At 41.9% G+C, this 26,102-nt stretch overlaps 1 protein-coding gene across 8 annotated transcripts in view; it reads right to left on the reverse strand.

The window, feature by feature from the left end:
* ITPR1 (inositol 1,4,5-trisphosphate receptor type 1) overlaps window positions 1-26,102 on the reverse strand; it is a 198,376-nt gene that overhangs the window by 167,628 nt on the left and 4,646 nt on the right. For all 8 annotated transcript variants that reach the window (XM_083722101.1, XM_083722096.1, XM_083722098.1 and 5 more), the window contains exons 2-3: window positions 8,484-8,591; window positions 326-396 (exon numbers count right to left, since the gene is read on the reverse strand). In XM_083722101.1, the coding sequence (XP_083578227.1) occupies window positions 326-396; window positions 8,484-8,575 (163 nt within the window). In that variant the 5' untranslated portion in view covers window positions 8,576-8,591. The remainder of the gene's footprint in view (window positions 1-325; window positions 397-8,483; window positions 8,592-26,102) is intronic.

Genomic DNA, 26,102 nt, shown 5'->3' on the forward strand with positions numbered 1-26,102 from the left:
AGCAAGTGAAACTACACAGACATCCTGTTAGTCACGAAGATGTCTTGTTGCACATTCTCAGATTTATGTGGGTTCTTAGAAGAGGTAAGTCAGTCTGCTAAAGTACAATAAAAACAAATGTGCAAGGCTTCTTCAAGGCAATACTCTTTGTTTTGGCAACCAACACCAACTTTGGAGCCTCAACCCAAAAGACAAAACACCATTATATTGCAAACAAATAACCAAAACTATTGTTTCATGTGCGCAGCTGTTATTTTGGACAAGCTAGACCCACGTACAAAGGAGTATCGTATCAACATTTCAGCAGATGGCTGAGAAATCTCACCTCTGAATTTTTTGGGAGGGTTGTTAAGGTCCCCTGTTTCTGGCTGTACAACACACCGGTCATCCACAAGTCTGAAAGAGAGAGAAAATGGAAAACATTTAAAAGATTGTCAGAAAACTGTCCTAGCTTTCCATGGGATTGGGAACCATGGGGGAAAATTGGAACTCCAATCATTTGTAGTCATGCAAATTCTGTTTAGACCTAATAGGTTAGAGGCAAGGACAATAGGCTCAAACCTACTCTTCATCACACCTACAGTGGACAAATGATTGCTGCATGAATAGGTTAACACCCTGGATTGCACCACACTAAATGTTTGGAAGCCTTATGCAGCAAAGAAGAATGAGTGCAGCAGAAGCAGATGGAAGGGTGGGATGGCTGCACTCACTTGGCCTCTGGCTGATCACATCACTGCTGCTTATGCAGAAGGGGAAGAGAAGGCAGCCTTGAGTTTGGCATGGTGCAAATGAACTGGGGGAGCCAATTAAGCACCTGACCTTGCTGCCGCCCCGTACCCTCTCTACCTTTGGGTAAGGTAAGCATCAGCAGCAAGGCTGGCTGCTGCTGCACCACACCATCTGCTACTGGAGCATAGTTTTATCCAAAAACTGAAGGCAGAGAACCAGTGACATGAAAAAAATGGCCAATGAAGTTTAAAGGAAAGTTTACATTTCAGAAGATTTTGAGCTACACAGAATTGACTGTCCCTTTTACCATCTTCCTTAAAAAAATGTTGAACTAAAACCCAGAGTCACTGTTCAAAAGTCACCTTTCTTCAGTATCAAAACTCCAGGTCATTTTTTACATCAGAGGCATTGTTCATAAGTTCACGGTAACATGTATCATCTTCAAGGTACACGGTACTGGTTTTAAGACACTGAGCTAGTCCAGCACACTTTATGAATAACTTTATGAATTCATTTCAAGATTCTGTGAGGCTGATGATGTACCCAAATAATTACTGTGCTCATTATGACCCTGAACAAAATTAAATTTTGTTCAGTACCACTTCCTGTGTCTCCTGCTCAGTGACAGGTAGGCTACCATCCAACAGATTTACGGCATGGTGTGGGGGGGGGGGGGAGAAAGATCCAGATATTTGCCGTGTACTTCCTGGACCCAGGAAGACGCAGAGAAGTTGTAGTAAATGCAACAGTTTTATTGAAACAGGCCCAATGCAAACTGTAAATGTAGAGCAAGACCTGTTGTAATGTTTTATAGCTGCATACACAGACTCAGTTTGCCGAGAAATCCAGGCTAAGTAATTGCTAAAACCTGTGGTGGAACTACTCTGATTCTCGCACACGGAAACTATCACAAAACATGAAATAAAGGTATTTGTGACTGACTTAAATATTACACCTTTCAGAATACAAATGTCCTTGCTTGCACAGAGATGTGAATCTGATACACAAGTAAGCATTTATCTGGATTACTTCGGATGACAGAATATGGATGTCGTTTAGGACAGACACCATTTTAAAAGTTCTATTATATGGAAATTACTGGTCTCTAAATGAAAACTAAAGAAGGCAATGACTGATTTCTAAACAGTTTCAACAGACAGTTTAAAAGTGCTTTGTGTTTTCTTCACATGCTTGTAAGCTAGTGTGGTGCAGAGGTTGAGAAAAACTGACTAGAATGTGGAAACATATATTTGAATCCTCACCTGAGTCACAAAACAAAATGACTGAAGAATTTTGGCCAGTCACTACCTCTCAACCTAACTTACCCCACAGGGCTGTTGAGAGAATAAAATATGGAGGTGAACCATGCACACCATTCTGAATTCCATGGAAAAAGGAAAAAATGTCCAAAGGTATTTTTGATTTTTTTTTAAACCACCTCACTTTGGAATTTAGTTCAATGAATACTTCACCTAACATGCTAATGGAGCTATTTTAATTCAATTAATTTAAATGTTATGAACCCATTGTAAAGTATCCAAAAAATATACAAGAAATAAATCTGAACTTGGCTGTAGAAGACAGCTCCCTGTCTTCTACAGGGAGTTGCCACTCCCACCTCCAAGAGTTACCACAGGGGCTTCTGCGGGACCACCTTGCCCAGAGGGGAAAGTAAAAGAGGCAATGGCAGCTACTTCTCAACAGCTGTCTTCTCCATTTCAGTATAACACTTTTCACTGCTTTTCATTTTGGTAAAAAGGAAGGTGCCACTATTCATACATTGATAAAAATGCCATGGGTGCCAGCACAAAATGGCCGCTATAGACAGCAAAATAAGAGGCGGGGGTACTCCATACTTGTGAGTAGTGCCACAAAAAAGCACTGTTATTTAAAACCCACTCCCACCACTGCTTATTGTTATCATAAACAGCTTTGTGAGGTCTGCCTGAGAAGCAGTGTAGCCTTACATTTTTAACAAGTGGAAGTTACTGCCACAAACAAAAAAAGTTTGAGTCCTGTCCATGGAAGCCCTCCATGGGCCTGTGCAAGGGGGGTCTTGCCCCTTGAATTTGGCTTCTTCCAACCCCCCAACCCCGCCCCGAACAGTGCAAGGGAAGAGGAGAGGGGAGATAATTCCATCCGGCAAGCTGCAATGCTAGCCCAAATGGAACAATTACCTCAGCGTGACGCTGAATTCCTTCCACTATATTCCTATCCAAGTCTTGCTTGCATGAGAGATGTTTACAGTCAACCAAGTGACATTCAAGTGGCTAAAAGCTTCCCTCAATCTTTAGAGACTCTGATGTAACTCTTCTCACACATATAGTCAAAGTTCAACATATAGTTCAACCAGCTCCCAATCTGAAATGCCATCATTTCAGCCACTCTCCTTGGCTAGAAGCATATACAGTTTTGCCCAGTGGCTGCTTACGCAGCCAGCAATCATCTTGCACTAGAGCTATTATGCCTCTTTTTCCTTCATTTGTATCTCATCTTTCCTCCAAGGAGCTCAAGAGTTCTTCTCCCTCCATTTTCATTTCTCCCCCTGCATTTCTTCTACACAACAACCTTGCGAGGTAAATTTAGGATGGAAAATATAGTGAGTTCTGCAGCTGAGTGGAATCTGAGTGCAGGTCTCCCCAGTTGTAGACCAACATGGTAGCTTTTAACACAGACTCTAACAACGGCTCACATTACCAAACTAACTTAGCAAAAGGAATGGTTGACCCTGTTTTACTTTGACCCCAGAAGCTGATGAGCTGATCGTCACCTGCAGAATTTCTTTCCCTCTAATTATTATCTTTGCAGTAATAAAATGGACTTTGGTGATCAATAAATAACAGCGTATCTGTTAATTTACTGCAGTTTAAAGAGGCATTGCAAAGTATAAAACAAAGAGTTACATTTGTAGCAGTCAGCCAGGTAGAAGAGGTATGTTTTCATTAGACTATTAAAGCACAAGGAATATTTGACGGCCACTCTCTCTGGAGAAGGCGTTCCGTGGTTATAAAATAGTGTATCAACTTTGTAAAAATGAGCAGAGCATCCATAAAGTCTCATATTCCATATGCCAGCCTGAATAAAATTGCCTTAGCCTGATGTTTTAAAGGACTACAGCAGAAGACGTTTATTTATTTTTAAGACCTCTTTGGAAATGCTTTCCACCAGAAAGAAGGTTCTGCTCTAAGTCCCTGCCTGACTAACATGGAAGACAGAAAGTCCCCAGAGAGGGAGTATTTCAGACATACTTTGATGCAGAGAAACAGGAAAGGAGAAGAAACCACTATTACTGTACAGCACGGTGCTCAAATGCATTCTCATCATCTATTGATAAACCTCTAACATTCAGAAGGTACCTTCAAGTGGTGGATTTGTGGACCAAGTACTGTAAAGAAAGTCTATTGTCTATCCAAGTGTTGCACTAGCCAAGGCAGGGATACTTCATGAAGACATTCTAATGGCAACTTTCAGGGTCTCAAAGTAATAGAGTTCAGCTGCAGATTTAGGAAGGCAGAAGATGAGCTGCCATCTTGGCCTTCTTCCCCTTCTAAATTTTTATTTTCCCAGCATGCTCTTCCAGTCTCAATAATTTTTCTTCTGTAGCAATGTGCAGCAAGGAAGACCATAATAGAGATAAGATTCCAATAAAAACTCCCTTTGTTCGTGAGAAGAGTTAATGGCAAAAAAATTACAATATATGCAGTGGTTTTATATATATAGTTATATATGCAATTGTTTATATATCCTGTGAACAATCCCAAGTATGCACACTTAGGAGCACACTGTAAGCCACTTAAAGTGAAAATAACTCCACCAGGGAGGCATTCAGTAACAATCTGTGTAGTTCATAGGAACGTTAGTTTCAGTGGCCATGTTTGCAGCAGCAAGCCAAACCATGACCTAGCAAAAATGAGTAAACGTGCTGGTTTTTAGGGAGGAGATCCCAGCCACTTTGCTCTTCCTTGTAGCTCAACACAGCATGCCACGCTTGAGCTTTCTCCTCCTTAATCATGACTTATACCCATGGTTTGTTCTTTGCTAATGATTGTGGTGAAGGAAGGGGGCACTTAACCACAATTTGATGACATGTTAAGCCAAACTTTGCCTTTGCTGCTGAGCTACACTGAGTTAACGGACTGGGAGGAGCCAAACATGTTGGCTCTCTCTGCACCTGGTCAGCTCACCACTATGTGTAAACTAGGTACAGTGGTACCTCGGGTTAAGAACTTCGTTCTGGAGGTACGTTTTTAACCTAAAACTGTTCTTAACCTGAGGTACCACTTTAGATAGCGGGGCCTCCCGCTGCTACCGTGCCGCCACCATGCGATTTCTGTTCTCATCTTGAAGCAAAGTTCTTAACCTGAGGTATTATTTCTGGGTTAGCGGAGTCTGTAACCTGAAGGGTCTGTAACCTGAAGCATCTGTCACCTGAGGTACCACTGTAATGCCCTGAAGATATGTTGATACTGTCAGTTATTTTTAAAAACATCTTCTTAATGGATTCTGTGGTCCAGTCAGTCACACATCATAGAAATTCCACTTAGGACTTGCAGTTATGACTTGCCCCCTTGACAAATGAAAACAACCTTCCACCCCAGGGCTTTCATATGAGGGAAATAAATGTTATATGGCTCCCTCACAACTCCCCCCCCCCAAACTAAAGTTCAAAAAGGAAGGAAAGAATCCAGCTCTCAGCCTTAGCATTGCTTTAACAGGACTAACATATGCTCTGAGACTATGAATAAGGACATACTCGTCCTTCATCCACAGCAGGGGATAAAAACACCCAATGCAACAGGGAACATTGCTTCTGTAACTTTAAAGCAAGAGGGAATATCAGCTAGACAGCTATTCACTGCTACAGCGCAATGACGTGAAAAGGTGAATCTGCTGAAATTCTCTGTTGCATCTGCCCTCCCACCTCCCCATAAGTATCAAAGGATGGGGAAAGACTTGCTCAGGAAAGGGTAGGAGGAACTGAGTATCAAAGCAAGAAACCACCCTAATTTTATGAAGTTCAAAAAAAAGTCTTGCAAAAAGCATCCAGACAGCTAATTCTAGTAGCTGAAAGATTCACCTTGTTCCAAAAATAGATCACAAGCAAGGGAGCATTATTCCAGGCAAACAGATGATCAAAACAAAGATTACACAGCTTGCTTAGTGTTCAAAAGGCAATTAGGTATATTACAAACTAGGAACCAAAGGCATTGGAGCACTGTATTTAGAAAAACAGAAGCCAGGCTGTGAATAAGCTTCAAGTCATCATCTCACAGGAATATTAAGCAGGATTCAGCTTCAGAGAAATATTTACTTGAACAAAATATCATTACTGTGTTTAGCTATATTCAGTTCCCATTGTTCTTGAGCTCTTAACATGCAAACCCTTGCACAGTTGCTCCGAAAGGGTGTTCTGGTGGTTAATGGCCAGCTTGACTGTTTGCTGCCCAAGGCAGAACAACAAATATCGTATCCAAGGCTGAGCAAGTTATTTTGTCACCTGAGGTGGTGTCTAGCTCTGGGAGCAGTGTTAGAAACTCGGATCTATAAGCCAAGCACTAAATGGCTCCTTAAACCAAGGTTGAAGTCACCAAAACAGAACGTCTAGTTGCCACTTTGGGGGGTGTCTATAAAGTCTTATTTTTTTGAATGATTGTCAGACTGTGATTGATTCTCAGTTAAACATCCGACTAGTTCAGATGAAACCTTGAGCTAGGTATAGAACTTTGAGAATTTAAAGAAAAACAATAAGCTTACCCAGGGAGAGTCCACATATCTATTGGCCTATTCAGACCTCTTTTTCTTAATGGTGACTGCTCCTTCTCAGGCTGCACAGAAAAGGCATTTTGGTTCCAGAAATTCATTCTGATTGTGCAGATAAAATATAACTGATAGAATTCTACCAGTGGTGGGGGGGGGGGGGTATTAGTGTGTTAAAACAGTCCAGGTCCTATGCTTCCCAGATGGTGGAGATGTCAGGCGCCAGACCTCTTCACTTGGTCAAAAGCCAGGTATATACTCTGACTGTATTGGACATCTGCTTCTAGAACTTCACACTGGGATCCTCAAAACACAAAAAATTAATTCTGCCGAGGAGCAGGAAAGAAGCCCAGGCCAGAAAGCTTAAACTTATGTCATTACACAGGAAAAAAAGAAAAGAAAATACACCAAAACACTTCTTCCAAATATGAATTAATTATAAAGGTTGGTAGGTGTGGGGAGAGAATCATATTTAACAATGCACAACCTTTTTCATCAACTTTCCTGCCTTTACTTACTCAGAGGACTCAACATTTAGTGCAGGGAAGGGGAACTTCAGGCCTGCAGGCCAAAGTGGCCCTCTGGACCTCTCTAAGTGGCCCTTGAGACTATCTCTCCATGTCCTCTTTGAGTGCTTCTGCCCAGATAGAATTAGCAGGATATGCTAATTTAAACACTGATGTCTTCAAAACAGAGCTTTATTCTTATTTGTTTAATTGTGATCCACCTTTCATCAAAAATTGGGAATCCAGGGCAGCAAACAAGGAGATTTAAAATTACAAAAACACAACAAGAAAAAGGGGAATAAAACCATTCAACAGCTATAGGCATTGTTCTAGAATGCATGGGCAAATTAAAAGGTTTTCACCTGCTGCTGAAAAGAATACACTGTTGGTGCCAGGTTTAATTCCCTCAAGAGGGCATTCCACAGGTAGGATGCCACCACAGAGAAGGCCCTCCTTTTTGAACATGTGTGAGATAGTTCCCCTTAACCTGTTAGCACACGGGCAAGTTGGTATGGCACTCCTTCAGACATCTGGCATCCAAGCAGGGCCAATGTTATCATTAGGCCAACTAAGCCGCCCAGTAGGGCACACAACTCAGAGGGGCACAGTTCTGGTCTTTGAGGAGCATAATTTTACACATATTAGTTTATGTTATCTCATAAATTTCTGAGAATATTTTACTTTCATTTTATATATCAGCACCATGAATTAGACTTAGTAGCAAGTGGGGGGGGGGGGCAAGGGAGTTCCTTTAGAACTGATGTAACACAGATCAATTTGGGAAACCTGCCAGTATCCTAGCAGCCAAATTCTGTACAAATTGAAGCTCTGAAACTGATTAAGGGCAGTCCCACATATAAACACCTTGCAGTAATTCAGCCAGGAGGTTGTAAAATAGAAGAGGTTCCAAATCATTAGTATTCGCCCTGTCAAGGGTCTCATCATCGTGCTCGGCACACTAACTCTTCATACAACCTTCCACATTAGGCTAGAGAATAGTTTCGGGTTCCCTACTGTCGTTCAATTTGCTATCATGCCAATAAGCTCCATTCTGGTCCCTCATCTCACTGTTTCCTCAATTTTCTTGGTAATAAAGAGTGCCCCCTAAGAAGCAGAAGGCAATGACATGTTGTTATTCTCTCTTTGGATTCCGCTGCCAGTTCCTCATCTAGATAGTAAACCAAAGAGCTCCGGGCTTCAATATTCTGCCGAGACTGCCCTGAGCAACAAAATGAAGATGAAGAAGCTGCTGCAGTTGTTTTTTAAAAAATCTATCTTAAGTGAAATGTTTAGATTCTGCTGAAGCAGATTCACTCACCTGGGAAACTTCTTATCCCAGGATTTATAGCTGCAGGGAAGGAAAGAGACACCCAGCGCTGTTAAACACATGGCGATGACAGCGTTGGCTTCTAGACAACCATGCCTATTTTTCCTCCACTGCCAGCTCATTAAACACACCCTGCAGCACCTGAAAAACGGCTCACTTACCCCAACGTGCTGATAAATCCATTTGTTGATCCCTCTGCGTACAAAGAACATATGTCTCCAATATGCAGGAAACTTGACATTTTGTCGGACATCTCTGGCTTGTTGGCCCTATGGGAGAGAAAACAAACTTTTCATTATTTATTAGACATTTGCTCAATTATACTCTAAGGGCAGGCAATTAAAGTCAATTGAAGTTTTGCCACATATTTATTGTAACTATATATTATATTATTATTATTATTATTATTATTATTATTATTATTATTGCATTCCCCGGAATACAAGTATAAAATATCTAAGCCTTACTGGCTGAAATTAATGAATGTGACTAAGTTAGGTCCATTATAGTTTATCTACTCTGCATAAAATTTAGCTGAGTGCCACCTCTACAGATTAAACCATCACTATACCGCTTGCAACAAACTCAGTAACTCGTGATCAAAACTAGACTTTTAAACTTATTCATAATATATGCAATGCCCAGGTTTGAATTATAGCCTGCAGTTCAGGTACCTAAAACCTACTGTTGCTAGGGATTATCCAGAAGGAGCTGAGTCGAATGACATTTGTGGCTTTTTGTCCTCTCCTTTGTGAGTTAGGGAAGAGGCATAGCTTAAGTGATGGAATAGAATGTCCCTGATTCAATCCCTGCCATCTCCAGTTAAAATAATCAGGTAGCAGTGATGGGAAAGGCCTCTGCAGGTAACTAGCTCAGATAAACCAATGGTTTGACTCGATATAATAGCTCAATATGGTAAAAGGTAAAGGTACCCCTGCCCGTATGGGCCAGTCTTGACAGACTCTAGGGTTGTGCGCTCAATATGAGCTTTACCATATTCTTCTAGAAATGTTGCTGGGCATCATCTTCTCCTACGATAAATACTAATGCAAGGGAATCATCAGCTTATCATCAGCTGATGTCCACTCAACCCAGCATTCTTCTCATATTGCATGGGTTTTTGAGCGTCAGATCACTGGTTGTGAAGTATATTATTTATGAATTGTGAGACTGCTAAGCGTAACTGTATAACAAGCATAAGGGTCATAGTGCAGGGGTCAATGTATGAACACTATGCCCACATTGGCAGGTCCAGTCATGCAGAGCTTTCTCAGCCAATCAGTAGCCTCACAAAAGGGTACTTGTCTGGAAATAACCCATTCAGTCTTCTCCATTCATGTGGTTGCACTATTCATACACACAACTGCATAGCATGGGATTGTGCAACTAGGAAGGAGCCCCCATGATATGGGGAACACTTGTAAAAGTTTGCCCCGATTCCTCTCTCAGCAAGAAGTGCACACAAGGACAAACAAAAAACCAATGGAGATAGATAAATTATTAAACACAGCATTAGAGTTGTTTGGAAGTTAATATAGTAGTATCCAATATTTTTATTGCAATGTAAACACAGCCTCTGATCTGCAAATACCAACTGGGGTTTTTTACTTTTGTTCTTTAAAAAAAGGTTTATACCTTACTCCTATAGAGGAAATCATCAAGTATACAGACACTTGGGAGTATAAAAACTGAAGCGAAAGAATGACAATTGTTTCTGAACTAAACCGCTCTGTGTGCTGTGTTTCATTAACAGTCACTTGGCTTTGCTTATTCATTTTTCACCCGCTGACCCTGAGAGACCTGTGACTAATTAAAAATTTCAGGAACAAGCCAGCATGTTGTAGCTCTTAAGTGTGACCAAGTGCTCCACCACCAGTTCCCAACACCCACCCCTAATGACACAGCTCAAGTAGACATGCAAGCACTGAGATTATTTCTCTTTTGGTGGAGAAATGGCTTCAGTAGCAAGAAATGTGGCACTTATTGCAAAACACAGCCCTGACATCATAAGGGGGAGAACTGTTCCCATTTCATTGAACATTAACTTGTTTACAGTGAAAGGTACAGATCAAGCATATTAAAGCCAACTGCGAGATCAGCCAAGGACAGCACTTGCAGCTCACACAAACACACCTGAAAGAGAGAGATTTCAAGCTGTTTAAGCTCATTGGGGCTAGTTTGGGTTTCTCCTGAGGGCCTTTTTAGTGTAACGAACTTGAAAGAGTTTACAAGCAATTTGAATCTAACCTGTGCTCTCTCAGAAGCCACGCTGAGAAGGGGAGGGGAGTCTACAACTCTGAACAGCCCCAGCCAACAAAGGCCAATGGTTGGGGATTATGGGAATTCTATTCCAAAATCTGGAGAACACCAGCTTAGGGAGGACTGCTGTAAACCATCAGTGCTGACTACTTTGACTGGCTAAGGACATAATTTTACAAATTCTAATAGTACCGTCTTGGCCTGAATATAAGCCTCACTTTTTTTTCCAAATTCCGATTGTGTAAAGTTAAAGTGCAGCTTAAATTCGCAGGTGGCACTGTGGTCTAAACCACTGAGTCTCTTGGGCTTGCCAATCAGAAGGTCGGCGGATCGAATCCCCGCGATGGGGCGATCTCCTGTTGCTCAGTCCCAGATCCTGCCAACCTAGCAGTTCAAAAGCACGCCAAAAAAAGTGCAAGTAGATAAATAGGTACCACTCCAGCAGGAAAGTAATCAGCGTTTCTGTGCGCTGCTCTGGTTTCCAGAAGCGGCTTAGTCATGCTGGCCACATGACCCGGAAAAACTGTCTGCGGACAAACGCCGGCTCCCTTGGCCTTTAAAGTGAGATGAGCGCCGCAACCCCAGAGTCATCTGTGACTGGACTTAACTGTCACGAGTCCTTTACCTTTTTACAAAAATTGGCTTTTACGATATCATTGCTGAAACAGACATACAGTAAAACGGAACTGCAGAATTTTAAGGGAGTGGCTTATATTCAGTTTTTTTCTTTTCTTTTCTTTCCCCCTGAAATTCCCCTGAATTTTAAAGGTGTGGCTTATATTTGGGCCAATATAGTAACCACACTGGCTCTGTTAGGATTGCCCTCTTAGGATTTGAAAATGATCTCTAATTGTAGATCATTAGGTAGTATCCTTCTTCTATCAGGCAAGGAACCTATCGTATATTCCCGATTTTTAAATAACAATGAGATTCCTTTAGAAAACAAAGATAACTACTTTGGAATAGAGTAGAAATAACTTGTATGCATATTCAAGGCAGTTTATAATCGGTTTTCAAGGGCTGCAACAAAGCTAGTTATAGCCCCCACAGAATTCAGATCCTTAGTCAGAAAAACAGGAATGCTGTCAGTAGTACAGAACTCAATACTAGTTTAGACTGGAGAACAATGTCAGTAGCATGGAGCTGGATCCAAAATCTAGCAGATATCATTATGCCACTCCATAGCTATACAGTGGTACCTTGGTTTTCGAACGTAAACCATTCCGGAAGACTGTTCAAGTTCTGAAACTTTCGAAAACCGAAAACTCAATAGCCGACAGCTAGGCCTCAGCATCTTGCACTCAGAAGAAGCTGCGTGGCATGTTCAACTTCCAAGGCGTGTTCAACAACTGAAGCATTCACTTCCAGGTTTATGGTGTTTGAAAACCGAAATGTTCATCAATGGATATGTTCGAAAACCGAGCTACCACTGTATCTGTATCTATATATTCAAGTCACAAGGCCGACTCAGACTGGCGTAACTCACCAGGTTACTTTTCCCTCAAGCTCTGCTACTAAATAGTATTTTAACAGGGGACAACATCAAGGGTCATATGCATGTGGCAATTATGACCCCATCTTTAGGGTTGGGCTATCATGCCCTTCTTCAAGTATAAGAGGAAGGTAGGGAAGGGTTCCCATACATCAAGCCTACTACAAACCATGGTGGCAATTTTAGACAGGGTCAGAATAGAGCTCAGAATGAATCATAAAAGCATCACTACAAGAATGAAGGATTGATGAAAGAGCTCACAGAAGTACTCAGTCAGGGAAATGCTTCACAACACACAAACTGTAGTAATTAAGCACTTGACATAAATATTCCTCCCTATCACCATAATCAGTTTCTGAGCCACTGTTATCAGGGCATTCCTTAACAATACAAACATTAGGCAGTTGCCCTAGAGCCATTGCCATCATTCCTTGTCTTATACAGTATTCTAACTTCAGCCATCCCCAGCAGATACTTGCTTGATTCTAGCCAATAGGGCTGCAAATTATAATTGGTCATTAACCTACTAAATCTTCAGTTACGTGACCAGAATTATGCTTCTTTAGCATATGTTCTACATCAGTGGTCCCCAAGATTCCCCCCCCCCAGACCACCTGCCAAGTGTCTTGGCCAACCATTAAACGATTTTTCTTGCCTTTTGTAGCAGTTGTGCTGGATGGTCTTTAATTGTGTTTTTACAGACCTTCCATAGACCACCTGCTGCAGACCACTTGCTGACCACGAGTGGTCCATGGACTGCAGTTTAAGAACCCCTGCACTACACAGGGTGTGGGGGGTATAGCACCGTGAGGGGTAAACTACAGTTCCCCCCCAAAAAATAGGGTCAAGGAAGTAATGTGATTTCACATGTATGGTGTGGATGTGATCTTATTCATTGAGGTGGTGAAGCAGTGGTCTGGGGCTGGATTACTTTGGACTGCAGGTAGATGCTCACACAATGAAAAACATTGTCAGAACTTCCCCCACCCCATAAAATGTATACACCACTTGATTGTAAAAAAACACACAAAAAAACCTTAAAGAAGTTTACAAAAGATAAAACAGTAAAATCAAGAAAAAACCACACCACTATTTTAAAACATACAAAAGTTTAAATGCTAAAACAGATTAAAATTACCTCAACATTCTAAACATCTGGGTAGGCTTATCTTAAACACAAAGGTTTTCAGCAGGAACCAAGAACACAGGACACTAGGTATCCACAAGAAGGGTACCAACCGAGATTTTTCAATTTGACTCTCTCTACCTCACATATAATTTTTCTTTGGGAAGGGCTTTTTATTTTATGCATGCATCCAACCTGCAGCCTGACTGACACACACATCACTGTCAGACTCAACATCTTTTTATACTTTGGGGGAACAAGACTGATGCAACTTTCAATCTCTTCCGTTTCATTAAAAGCAAAATGCTTATTCAAAATTATACCTGGTGGCTAAGAAAATGACAGTGTAGTCTTTTAAAAGCCACAAGTTGGTGAGGAAGCATGACTGCCAAAAGTGTTTAATAATATTAAAGAGGAAGGTAGATAAGGACACACCAAAAATAAAATATAAACAGGAACAAGGCAGTTGGTGCAATTCATCTCCATGTTCATATATTTTATCTAATCTATCTATCTACACACACACACACACACACAAACCTCTCACACACAAAGCAATAATGAGTACACTCTGATCTTTTCAATTTGTAGCCAAATACTAGCCTTTTAACATGTCAGCTCTCTCTCTCAGCAGATTAAATCTGAATCCAATCCACCATTACGTACATTTTTGATATGCAAAGTGATTTATGCCAAAATTACTACTGAGTGGTGTAACACTAAGTCATACTGTGGGTAAGTTAAGTTCATTATTTCAGAGGGTCTACTCAGACTTACGTTTTATACTACCCACTGTACAGTTAAAAAAGAACACTTTCCATATATCAACCTATGTTCTTAGTCCAACCTACTTTATTTTTCAGTATGTGTTACCCCACCCACCCCTCTTCTAATGCCTTCTACCTTCCCCCCAAAGCACCTCATTTCGGATGCAGCTGTGGCCCTTCTTCAGACTTCAGGTTCCTGGAATAAAAAACTGGGAACAGTTCCTTGCTGTTTTGGATCCCTGCAGGAAGTCTGCCTGCTGCTCTTCCCCACAGCAGCAGCAGCAGCAGCTGTCCTCTCTTCGCAGAGGCTGGAGGTGATCTTAATGCAAGCAAAACTAGCCTCTTGTCTCTTACAGCTGCTTGTGCAAATATCCCGTCTCCGCAAGAAAGTATCGGGATGGCTGTATGAAACAGATGTGCAGCAATCACCTGAACAAGCGCATGCTTTATATGAAGAGTGCCATGGGCGGGCCAAGAGATCTAGTTTTAGAGAGGGGAACAATTCCCATTAGGATAAAAAAATAATTACGAAGCTCTAGTTTCGGCCCACATAATGCTAGCTTTCCACTTCGCCCTGAGGCAGAATGTAACACAAAACACGATTCAGTTAAAATGACATTCTCCAACGTTTCAGCAACTTGCACTTGACCCTAAATAAATTTAACCGGGGGGGGGGGGGGGAGTTAACTCAAAAGTGGGTTTATTTCCGATTATGTTTGCTAAGCTCCTGATGTCCATTTCCAATGGGTTGTATTCAGCGAAAGCATCCATTTAGAGCAGGGGTCAGCAAACCTTTTCAGCAGGGGGCCACTCCACTGTCCCTCAGACCTTGTGGGGGGGGGGGGCAGACTATATTTTGAAGGGAAAAAATGAACGAATTCCTATGCCCCACAAATAAGCCAGAGATGCATTTTCAATAAAAGCACACATTCTACTCATTTAAAAACACGCTGATTCCTGGTCCATCCGCGGGCCAGATTTAGAAGATGACTGGGCCGGATCCAGAGCAAGGACTTTCCTGAGGAGGAAACCACAGAACAGATTTGTGGGGAAATGTGGGGGTGACAGGGAAAGGAAGTTCCACAGCAGAGGTGGAAGTCCTTGCACCAATGGGACAACTTCAATGAATTATAGTCCATTTAATCTTTACTGTATTAACAATAACCAAAGGATCTAACAAGTTATTTTAGGTCACAGAAGACAAATTCCAAATGAGCTCTTGAAGCCAACTCTAAAGGCACAGAGCCCAAGAAAAGTAGCCAAGTGTCTGATTCCACTAAGCCCTGCCTGTCAAATCTTCCACCTAGATTTGAATTGTCAAATTCTTGGCTGAATTCCAGAGTTGCATTAAAACGATGGACAGTTTATAAGCCTGCAATGTACACACTCTTTGCCCATAATTGGATGAAATGCACCGTGCATATAAAATCCCATAATGAGAAAGTTGTGATACAGGACAGAGTAAATTCCACAAGGCTTTTTTGTTTTGTTTTTTTGTAATCTACTTAAGAGAATTTCTTACAATTTTTTAATAATAAAGTAAAATAATAATAATAATAATGAAGTATTGCACCAGATGCCTTCCATGCCATGACTTAAAATGGTGAAGTAATTCTACTATTCACCATACCTAGATATAGGTTTTTTAAAAAAGTTTCCATTCTGCTTGACAGTTCTGAATGCAGACTCACATAATCCCTTCACTCAGGAAAAGATAAAATGAGGTTCTTGCTAATCTTTATATTAAGTCATATGTATGGTTCTATAAAAGGCATCTTCAAAGGGAGACAGCTTTTAACCTTGTTCACTAAGGTTGCTTCACAGCTTATAGCAAAGATTCATGCATTTGTCTGCACATATATACAGTGCAAGGGGCTGCAGCTTTTTGGAAATTCTGTGTACCACATCACATTCTTGTTTGAGCCACATTACAACATCAATGAATTTTAAACGTTAAGGCACGTAACAGTCCTTAATCTACAGTTAGAGTTTGTCAATCCACACCATTTCTTAATATATCTTCCATCTTCCACAATACCCTTGAAATGAACACATACCGACAACTTGGTCCTCAACATGATCAGTTAGAGGTAGGTTGTTGTTTTGTTTTTTTGCTTGCAGATACATACAGTTACTATTAAAAGCCTTTGAGAGAGATATCTTCCCTGAAAGCACTACAAATCACGCTTAGAATTAGCTTTCACAGTTACTGCATTTACAATTCAAAATGCTAATATGAACCAATATGTATATTTGGTTTTAAAAGATAAACAGCAATCTTCTAGTTCCAGCCATTCAGCAACATATTCTAGACAAAAAGGAGTCTCATGACTCAACATAATGCATTGGGAAAGGGCTGGTATGCATTTCCTTGCCCTTTCCTCACTTTCACACCACGTGGCTTTAAATGAATGCCTAACCAGGGCTTTTGTCTCTGTGGGACAGGGGTGGAGAACCCAGTGCCCTGCATATGTCGTTGGATTACAATTCCCATCATTCCTGATCACTAGCCATGATGGTTGGGTCTGATCTGCAGGGCACCAGGCTCCCAACCAGTGCTACAGAATTTGATACTTAAAACATAAAATATATAAACCTATTAATTGCTTGTCTTCTGTCCAGATGCAATTATTACCATTCTGACTGGGTCAGGGGAAGTGATAATTTTTAAAAGAATTAACAGCAGGTTTGTCTTGCCAGATCCTCAAGACCAGCATGCCTCCATGGCGGCCATCTCTGCTTCCTCACCCTCCAAGCATCTGGTACTAAGGGATACACTGCATCTGAATGTCAACATTACATACAACTAGCATGGCTGATAGTTATTAACTGGTCTTTTCCTACCTCAAAGCTATCTGAGCTAGTAAGCTACCATCTTCTGGGAGCGAGCACCCTAAGTTAATAGGGTCCTGTGTGAATAAATTACCAGTCCTAAACCTACAGCTAATTTCATTGGGTGACCCTGAGTTTTCTGAGGTCTTCTCAATGGGAATAAGGAGAAAGGCATTCTCTGTCGCAGCTCTGAAATGGACCACCTGATTCACTCTTTATTTTATTTCTTTCACCTGTTGAAGACAGGGCATTGTATTTAAGGGATATAAGGATGGAATTATATATTATTATTATTATTATTATTATTATTATTATTATTATTATTTTATTGATTGAATCTATATACCACCCTACATCCAGAAGTCTCAGGGCGGTTTACAGAACAAAATCAAAATATAAAACCACAATGTATATAATCAAAATAAAAACAACCCAATAACACTCCACAAAAAACAACCACATTTTAAAAGAGACTTACAGCCTCTCTTTTTTTTTTTACACTTATTGATACACAAGTGTTAACTCTCCTGAACCAAGTGAAGCCCTGAGAAGTTGACTAGAAGTTCTACGTAATACCTCCCCACAGACTCATTTTCTCAGGGGACGGCCCTTAAATGAGAAAAAACCTTAGCTACAGGAGGGAGGACTTAGCGCTAAAATGCTTCGAAGTCTGTTTGTGGGTGGCACTGATAATGAAGGCACAATCTCTAGCGTGTAGATGAGGCATGACTCCATTCAGCGCTCTATGCAGTACATATGAAGCTTTTCCCCCAACAGTTTAAGCCGATTTAAAAAGCAGTAGCTGCCCCTTCAAGTGTGAAGCGACTACACAATCTGTCACACAGCAATTTTTCTTGACTTCTTCCTAACTAACCAGAACAAATTAAGTGGGGCAAGCTAGCAGGTGAAAGGATGAAATTCAGCACAACTGAGGGATGGGCTAAGGGAGGATTGACAAAACCACCACCAAATTATGGATCAATACCATAATGGGAATTCAGCTCAGTTACCTATTTTTCATACTACTTCTTGAGTCCTGGAAAGTGACGGATAGCTTCCATCACTTCTCTTCAGTATGGCCAACGGGCAGAGATGATGGGAGTTGTCTACCAGGCTAGGAAGCCCTGTGCAGAGGATGAGTAACATTTGGAGGGCCCTAACTAACTAGGAGCAACTGTGGACAGAATTACGGCAGATAGCATGTTTGGCATTATACTAAAGGAAGGAATTTGTTTCCAGAATCCCAGCTTTCAGACTTCATTAATAGCAAACTTGCTCAGCCATCTGACACAAAGAAGGTTTCCCAAGCCACAGTTGTGAGAGGTAGAGCATGGCACTTGCTAGTGGAGAAGCAAGCCCTTCTTCAACCCAGTTTTGTGCAGACCAGTCTCCTTTGAGCCAGCCAGTATCGGATACAGGGCTGAGTTCTCCCGATCTGAAATGAGATTTCTAATGTTGATAGAGCACCTTTCACTGATCACGCAAGGATATTGTGTAACGGCATTTTGCAATACAGCTCAGCTCTTTGCAAAGAGTAACAGGTTTTCAAGTAGCCAGAAGAGGAACATGTTTATTTTGCCTCTGGGAAGCATGAAAAGATAAACCACAGCCGCATTAGTTACTAGCCATAGTTGGCTACCAAGGCCAGCCACAATTGCAGGATCCCTTATGACGGCTCAGACCCAAGTTTCACAGTACAACTTACTGGGAGAGGCCTAGCTTAGCAGTGAAAGAGTTTTTAAAGACTTTGGGCTGAAGTCCACATAGCACTAGACAGGATAGATTAGTGTACATTGAGGAATATGATCTGAATGTGTGCAAATGCTAATACAGGAACCCAAATGTTAGGTGCCTTCCCTTGCAATATATTCCACATTAAGGGAGACAGACCTCTAACTTTCATAAGATACACTTGTCTGTGCCTTGACTGATACTTCACCCAGTCAAAGGAAGCAGTCATATCGCACAGATGGCTTTCAGGAAAAAGAGAACACTTCTGTAATTTTGTGTGCGTCCCTCTCAGTTCCAAATAACAGGGATCTGCCCTGCAGTGAACAGAAGAGAACTGCTATTGCAATTTAGGAGGCCCAAACAGAGCCCTTTTTTGCAATCCAATATGAGCAGATTCAGCTTACACAGTGCAATCTGGGATTTAAAAAACGCAACACTGCTTTATCTGCTATAAATGGCTGGCTTTTCAGCTCAAGTTATTGTGCGCTAGCAATTCTAATCCAGCATATAAAAACATTCCACTTAAACACCAATTTTATAACGTTAAACCTGCACTGATGCAATAGCAATCCTATTTTTACACAATAACCCATGATCTTCAATTCATAAGGTCCTCTGTCTTTCATGAGCTATTTGTTGGCAGGGATGAGAGTCATCTCTCTTGCCGTACATTACCTTCAAACAGTGCTTTTTTCTTAAGAAAAAAATGTTTAGGGGTACTCTCATTTTCCTACTCATATTGAAATATTGCCCCTCAATGAGACCAAACTTAGATTCACAAAATGTTTAGGGGTATGCATACCCCTGTGTCCCCCCCTCCCCAGAAAGAAACACTGCCTGCAAAAGTACCTTGCACAACATGTTGGCTTGTAGGCTCACTGAAGTCATGCATGCAAGCACGCTTAGGTAAATAACTTGGGGTCCTGAGAAGCAGCTGCAGACACGTTAATCTGCCCTCAATGCAACTGCAACACATCCTCAGGGTGCTTGAAGCCTAGCAGTCCCAGCATGCAGCAGCACAAATTCTTAATACAGCTTAATTGCAATAAACTGCAGGCTTACAAGTGTAAAACCAATTACAAAAACATATCCACACACAGTGAAATTTCATCAAAACATTTAAAACAGCCATAATTAAGAGGTCTAATAAAACAAGTCTATTAAAACAACATAAGAAAGCAGATAAAACAGCAATTAGATCACAAGGTTAAGATCAGGAGAATGCTTGTTTAAACAGGTGTGTCTTCATGAGCCAGCTGACTGCCAAATGGAAGATTTATAGGGATATACCAGCTGAAAGTTTGTGCCAATATCCCTGGCAATAATTTTACTCAGTCAAATGTATGCCAGCACCAGAGAGATTCCATGGACAGGATCCAACCAGCTAGATTGCCTTTCCTCCCCAGCACCTTTTAGCAAATCGGAAGGAAAGGACACATTTTAGAACTCAGCACAAATGTTCACAAACTGATAGATTTTACTTCCCTTCATCCCTTGATTCACTCAGTGAACCAGACATGTCCAAATCTAAAGCTACCAGAAAGCGAAGCAAACGAAAAGTCCTAGAATCTCAAATCATTTTAAGCTGCCTGCCCCTCAGAGATATACAAAGGGCGTCATCCCACTGCTCCCAACCAGGATACTCACTCTTCTCCCGCTAGGCCAAACTCAGTCCCAAGGCATACAAGCTGTGCACTCCTCTGTCTTTGGGTCCTAACCTCATACAAACAAAAATCTTAATACAACCTCTTTCACTGAAAACATAAGTACCCATCTTCAGATAGGGTATCTGCAACCTGAGGGGACCCCATTCTAGGCTGGACTAGCCAAGGACCGGTGGGATGGTCAGGCTCTGACAAGAGGTTTTCATCTCTTCCATGCAGCAGGTTGCTTGGTTTAGGCCAGAGATAGACAACTCGTGGTACAGGACCTTGAAGCACATGAAACTGTTGTTGGGCCCCGACGGCACAGCTATCTTTTAAACAAGGTGTAGTAAAAATACAGCCCACAGATTCACACACAAGGAAATGAAAACACTTTTCAAAAACTGAGAAGTAGAGATATCCCAACACCTCTTTTGTGTGTTTTATATGGAGCACCCAACTCATTAGCTCCTTAGAGAGCCTAACCAGTTCCAAGAGGGATTTTTGTGTGACATCTTTTTGTGGTGGGAATTTTTGTGTGGCATCTTTTAAAAATGAAGAAGCAAAAACCAAAGCTTGGCTACTGAGCCCCAGTAGACTATCATATACATGATGAAGCAAGGGTGCAGACCTGCCTTAGGTGCTCCAAAGTCCTATAATTTAAGTCATTTAAACAAACATTTAAGTTATAAAACAAAGATTACTTTTTAAAAATTGGTGAGCTGCTTTGCGTAGCCTCACTACTAGAACTAACATTGGTTTTGCTCCCCACACATTGAATCTTTTCCCCTCAGTTCAACTTTTTCTGTAGTTAACAAGTTCTTCTATGACGAGAAGTTCAGCGTACATAACGCCTTGCCACACCAAGTATTTTTAGCATGTGCTCCAGCACTAATTGTCAGTACCTGTGAGTCTCAGCCACAGACACCACCGACTAAGCAGAAAACAGGAGTCAAGATAATGCACATTTTGTAGTCACAGAGACAATTCCTTATTTAGAACTTGCAAGCTTGTCAATACCTGAAGATTAGCTTTCAGAACAGAGAAGCCATGCCTGGAATAATAACAGAACTGTCATCCAGTATAAAGGAAATAGTACTCTTGCTACCAGCAGCTTCCACGATCAACCCAATCATTCAGAGATATGCTCCCAAGCATTTTGCCAAGTACTCAGGTGCTGCATGTCAACCTTCGTAGAAACTGGAGCTTTCTGCCCCCTAAAACCAGCATTTATCTTGTGATCCCTTGTAGTACATTGGTGGGGTGGCTGGATGAACTCTTTAATCTTATGCTCACACACAAGCCTTTTTTCAACTTGGTCCAAGAAAAACGAGCAGACATCTTTCTTACCACTGTGGTAAAAGGTAAAGGGACCCCTGACCATTAGGTCCAGTCGTGACCGACTCTGGGGTTGTGGCACTCATCTCGCTTTATCGGCTGAGGGAGCCGGCATACAGCTGGTCATGTGGCCAGCATGACTAAGCCGCTTCTGGCGAACCAGAACAGCGCACGGAAATGCCATTTACCTTCCTGCTGGAGTGCTCCCTATTTATCTACTTGCACTTGGACGTGCTTTTGAACTGCTAGGTTGGCAGGAGCAGGGACCGAGCAACAGGAGCTCACCCCATTGCAGGGATTCGAACCACCGACCTTCTGATTGGCAAATCCTAGGCTCTGTGGTTTAACCCACAGCGCCACCCGCATCCCTTACCACTGTGGAGTAATCCATTTATTATCATCATCTGGCACCCTACCCGCCTTTTGGAATAGAAATAGAAACCTTTTGGAATAGAATTGTAGAGTTGGAAGGGACCCTGAGGATCATCTAGTCCAAGTCCCTGCAATGCAGGAATACGCAGCTGTCCCATATGAGGATCGAACCTGCTACCTTGGTGTTATCAGCACAATATTCTAACCAAATGAGCCATCTGGGCTTTTGTCAGAGCAGATAAGGCTCTGAAGGAGGACTATGCTTTTTGGACAGTGGTGATGCCTCAGAGTCCCCTGCACCTTTAATACAGGCAGCAGTCAAAAAATCTTGCATGCCGTCATCCTTTGCATGATGTATTTCTTTTATCTATTTAAACAATCTATGTACCACTTAACTGCAGTCACCCCTTCGTGATTTACAAGGATACAATACAAAAAGCAAATGGCAGTTGAAACTATAAACCCACACTTCAATTAAAATGCTTGCTGGGATATTTAAAGAGTCTTCAGCAGGCCACAGAAGTTCTGCACGGAGGAAGCTGCAACTTAACTGGAAGTCAGTTCCATAAAATTGAGCTCACAATACTAAATGTGCAGCTCCTGGTGGGATACGAGCCATGCATCTAAGCCACACGAGACCACTAACAGTCATTCACCTGAAGATTTCAGGGATCAGGCTGGGAATATAAGGGACTGGGCAGTCATTGAGTATCCTGGACCCCAATTGTTAAGGGCCTTGCAAATAAATACATACAAGAACCTTGAGCCTGCCCCAGTAGCATACAAGCGGCAGCCAGTGCAAAGTTTTGAGCCCCAGTGTTATGTGCTAGCACTAGTCTGTCCCCATCAAAAATCTAGCCACAGAATTTTGCGCCTGCTGGAGCCTCCAGTCCAGGAACAAGCATACTTCTTATCTATTAGCATAAGAGAAGAATGATGCTACACAGGGGCTGTCTCTGGTGCAGCTGGCGGAACGCTCAAGGTGGTACCTTACTTTTTCCAAGGCACACTTTAGCTCATCTTGTGGCACAGCAAATGCGTTCCAACAAACACTTACTGCTGGGAAAGTTAATTCAGAAAAAACTGTCCGTAAAGGGATTCCAGGGAGGGTGGGAAATATACCTCAGCCATTCTCAAAGACTTCCCATGCCCAGCTGTGTTTCTCTTTGAAATGGAGACAACATCCTCCTTCCCATTCACTGTGATGCTTTAGAAACAAATAAAAGTGGCAGTACCTGGAGTTTAAGCTTGTTGAACCTGCAATTCCAACATGAAGGGGACTAGTCATGGCATTACTCAGCAGGGAGAGAAAGACACTTTGTATATGCTCGGTGGCAGTGGGAAAATGAGTCAAAAGAGCAGTTCCAAGGCTGAGATCCGGGTCAGATTAAACCCAGCTCACCCGCAAACAGAAACAAAAGGAGCCCTTGATGATGTTGTCCATTTATTGCACCCTTTGCCAGCTGCAAGGGTTATGAGTGAGGCTAACTGATTCTTCACTATTCAGAGTTGTGGGTCAACCACATGCACTCTCTCCATCTAACGCACCTTAAGGTTTTATCATGGAATGAATACCAGAACTGATTGCTCCAGTTCAGTTTCCCCCCTGAGGTTGCCAAGAAGAATGGCAGGTACACACCAAGTTGTATTCTTCTATGATAGGCTTGGCATTCAAGCAAGCAGAGTAATTAGTTGCCTTGTCCAGCATCCAAAAAGAATGCCATCTTGGATGTAATTTCTGGTGTGCAGAAGACTTCAGTTTGGCAAGCTACCCATCTCAAATTAGCTCATCTGACTGTACAGCAACCTCACCAAGACTCTCAATCAGCATTTCTCTGACTGTGCAATAGGATGCCACAGGAGGAGCTGAAACGTGCTTTGAAAAATCAAATCACTTTACTAAAGGTATCCATTACTATATGCCCTCAGAACAGGGAAGTCCCATGAAGCATCTATCTCCCCATCATCCTGAGAGAGTGGGAACATTTGCCTCAAGTTTCCCTGGCACAACCCACACTACAACTAACAGAGGCAGGGCATTCAGGAACATTGCTTCTGCCCAGAAACAACAAACCTGTCTCCCAACTCATGAGTGACTGGGCAAAGAGGAAGATGGGATGCTAGGAGAAAATATTAACTGGGCTACCTTGCAGTTGCAAAAAGGGGTGCCTATTCATGGCTTTGGATAACTAATTGAAACAGCTCTATATAGAGTTTCAGCTATATGCTATCCAAATCACAAGCACTTAACTCCTCTCTGGTTTATTAACTGTTGCAAATCCAATTGCCGGGCACGAATCTACAATTCTTGCAATACAAGTGCGCCTTGAAAAAAGGAGTACAGCCTACACTTTCACTCAGAGCAGGGTGGGAGGGCTCCTCACAGAGCCGATAAAACTGATTACAGAAGATACATAACAGTTGGTCTTGCTTCTCAGGCACCCAGGTTGGAAAGCAATTGCCCTCAAGGCCCACTGTCAACCTGAGGAACACCTCTTAAGCAAATACTTGGGAACAAATCAAATGGCTTAGGATTCGTTGCTTTTCTTTTGTGGAGACCCTTGGCTTTTAGCTAGGATTCCATACAAAGTCCTAAGCCAAGCTCGCTCGGCTGAAGTGAATAAAAAGCTGTATCCATCTCAAAGCTCCACTTGCCTCCTCACACGCATCCTAATTTCCTGCTTTTATTGCACCTTCACTCTCCTGCTTATACCTCACCAATGAGATTTCAGCAGAGAAGAAACACTTGATGTACTTGTTGCTCCATTAGACGATATCTACACCCAGGGCTTTCATGTTGTCCATGTCTATGTGAGAATTCTGCGTGGTAGCTACCACCTAACTGTCTGTCTCCTGCTACAATTACGGGAGCATCACCTATGGGCCTCAGGACGTTTGTAATAACTGAATTTATGTTTCTCACCCAACCACACTGGGTGCCCATGCTTTGCATGCAGAAGGTCGTAGTCCCAGTTCAATCCAGGCCTTGGCATCTCTAGTTTGGACTGGGATAGACCCCTGCCTGAGATAGCTGCTGCCAATCGGTGTAGACGAAACTAGGCGAAAGGGATCTGTAGTCTGACTCGGTAGATGGAAGCTTCCCATGTTCCTAACATGCAGACACAAATAAAAGTCTCTAACAATTACCAGTAGTACCAGTCTTCTCACCAGGCAGCATACCGCTGTAAATTTTGGAGACCTATTAGAGGAGTACTACACTGATCAATTTAATGTATTATTATAATATTATTATTATTTTTCCTGTTACAGGTGGGGACTTTTTTGTGCTTTCTGGCTCCAGCAACAAAATATTCTGAGCAGTGTCTGATTAGTCTTTAAAAAGAAGTCAACAGGAAGCTAAAGAACACACAATTGAGAAGTATGTGGCTTTTTTCCCTCCTCAGGCCCAGTTATTGTAGTCCAGGAAACAACTAAATATTTAGACTGTTAGACTAGTTACCAAGACCCTCAGAACTAGCCAGCTGCAACTGCCCATCTTTTGACCATTTAAGACCATCTACAGCCAAATCTGCAACAACATTCATGTGTGTTTATATAATACATCCTTTAACTTATGTATCAAGTATTCTTAAAAGCTTGAGAGAAGGGACAATGCACTCTCAAATGACTGTTAAAGAGGCCTATCCTAGCACAAGACTGCACATTCTTAAAAAGGCACCATGGAGGGTGAGGGCTCAGGGAGGGTTCAAAAAGGAAAAACAGCAATTCAGAAGTACTGGCAATATTCAAGGTAACAGCCTCTTTGCCCAGCCGAGATACAACTTTAATAGTTCTTTTGGAATTTATCTGACACCATGTACCTAGGGATCACTTTAACCCTGTGAACTAACCAGGCAGCTGCCAGGAAATTGCTACCTTTCAGTCTCCCATCTGTATTATGGGACCACAGACTCATTTGCCTTACAAGTAAGCAAGACCTACCTTCCAGGGTTGCTTCTTGGGAGAAAAGCAATGACAAACCTAGACAGCATCTTAAAAAACAGAGCCATCACATTGCCGACAAAGGTCCCTATAGTTAAAGCTATGGTTTTTCCAGTAGTGATGTATGGAAGTGAGAGCTGGACCATAAAGAAGGCTGATCGCCACAGAATTGATGCTCTTGAATTATGGTACTGGAGGAGACTCTTGAGAGTCCCATGGACTGCAAGAAGATCAAACCTATCCAGCCCTGAGTGCTCACTGGAAGGACAGATCATGAA

This window comes from Podarcis gaigeae, assembly GCF_964106915.1.
Source record: "Podarcis gaigeae genome assembly, chromosome: 2".
Lineage (NCBI taxonomy): Eukaryota > Metazoa > Chordata > Lepidosauria > Squamata > Lacertidae > Podarcis > Podarcis gaigeae.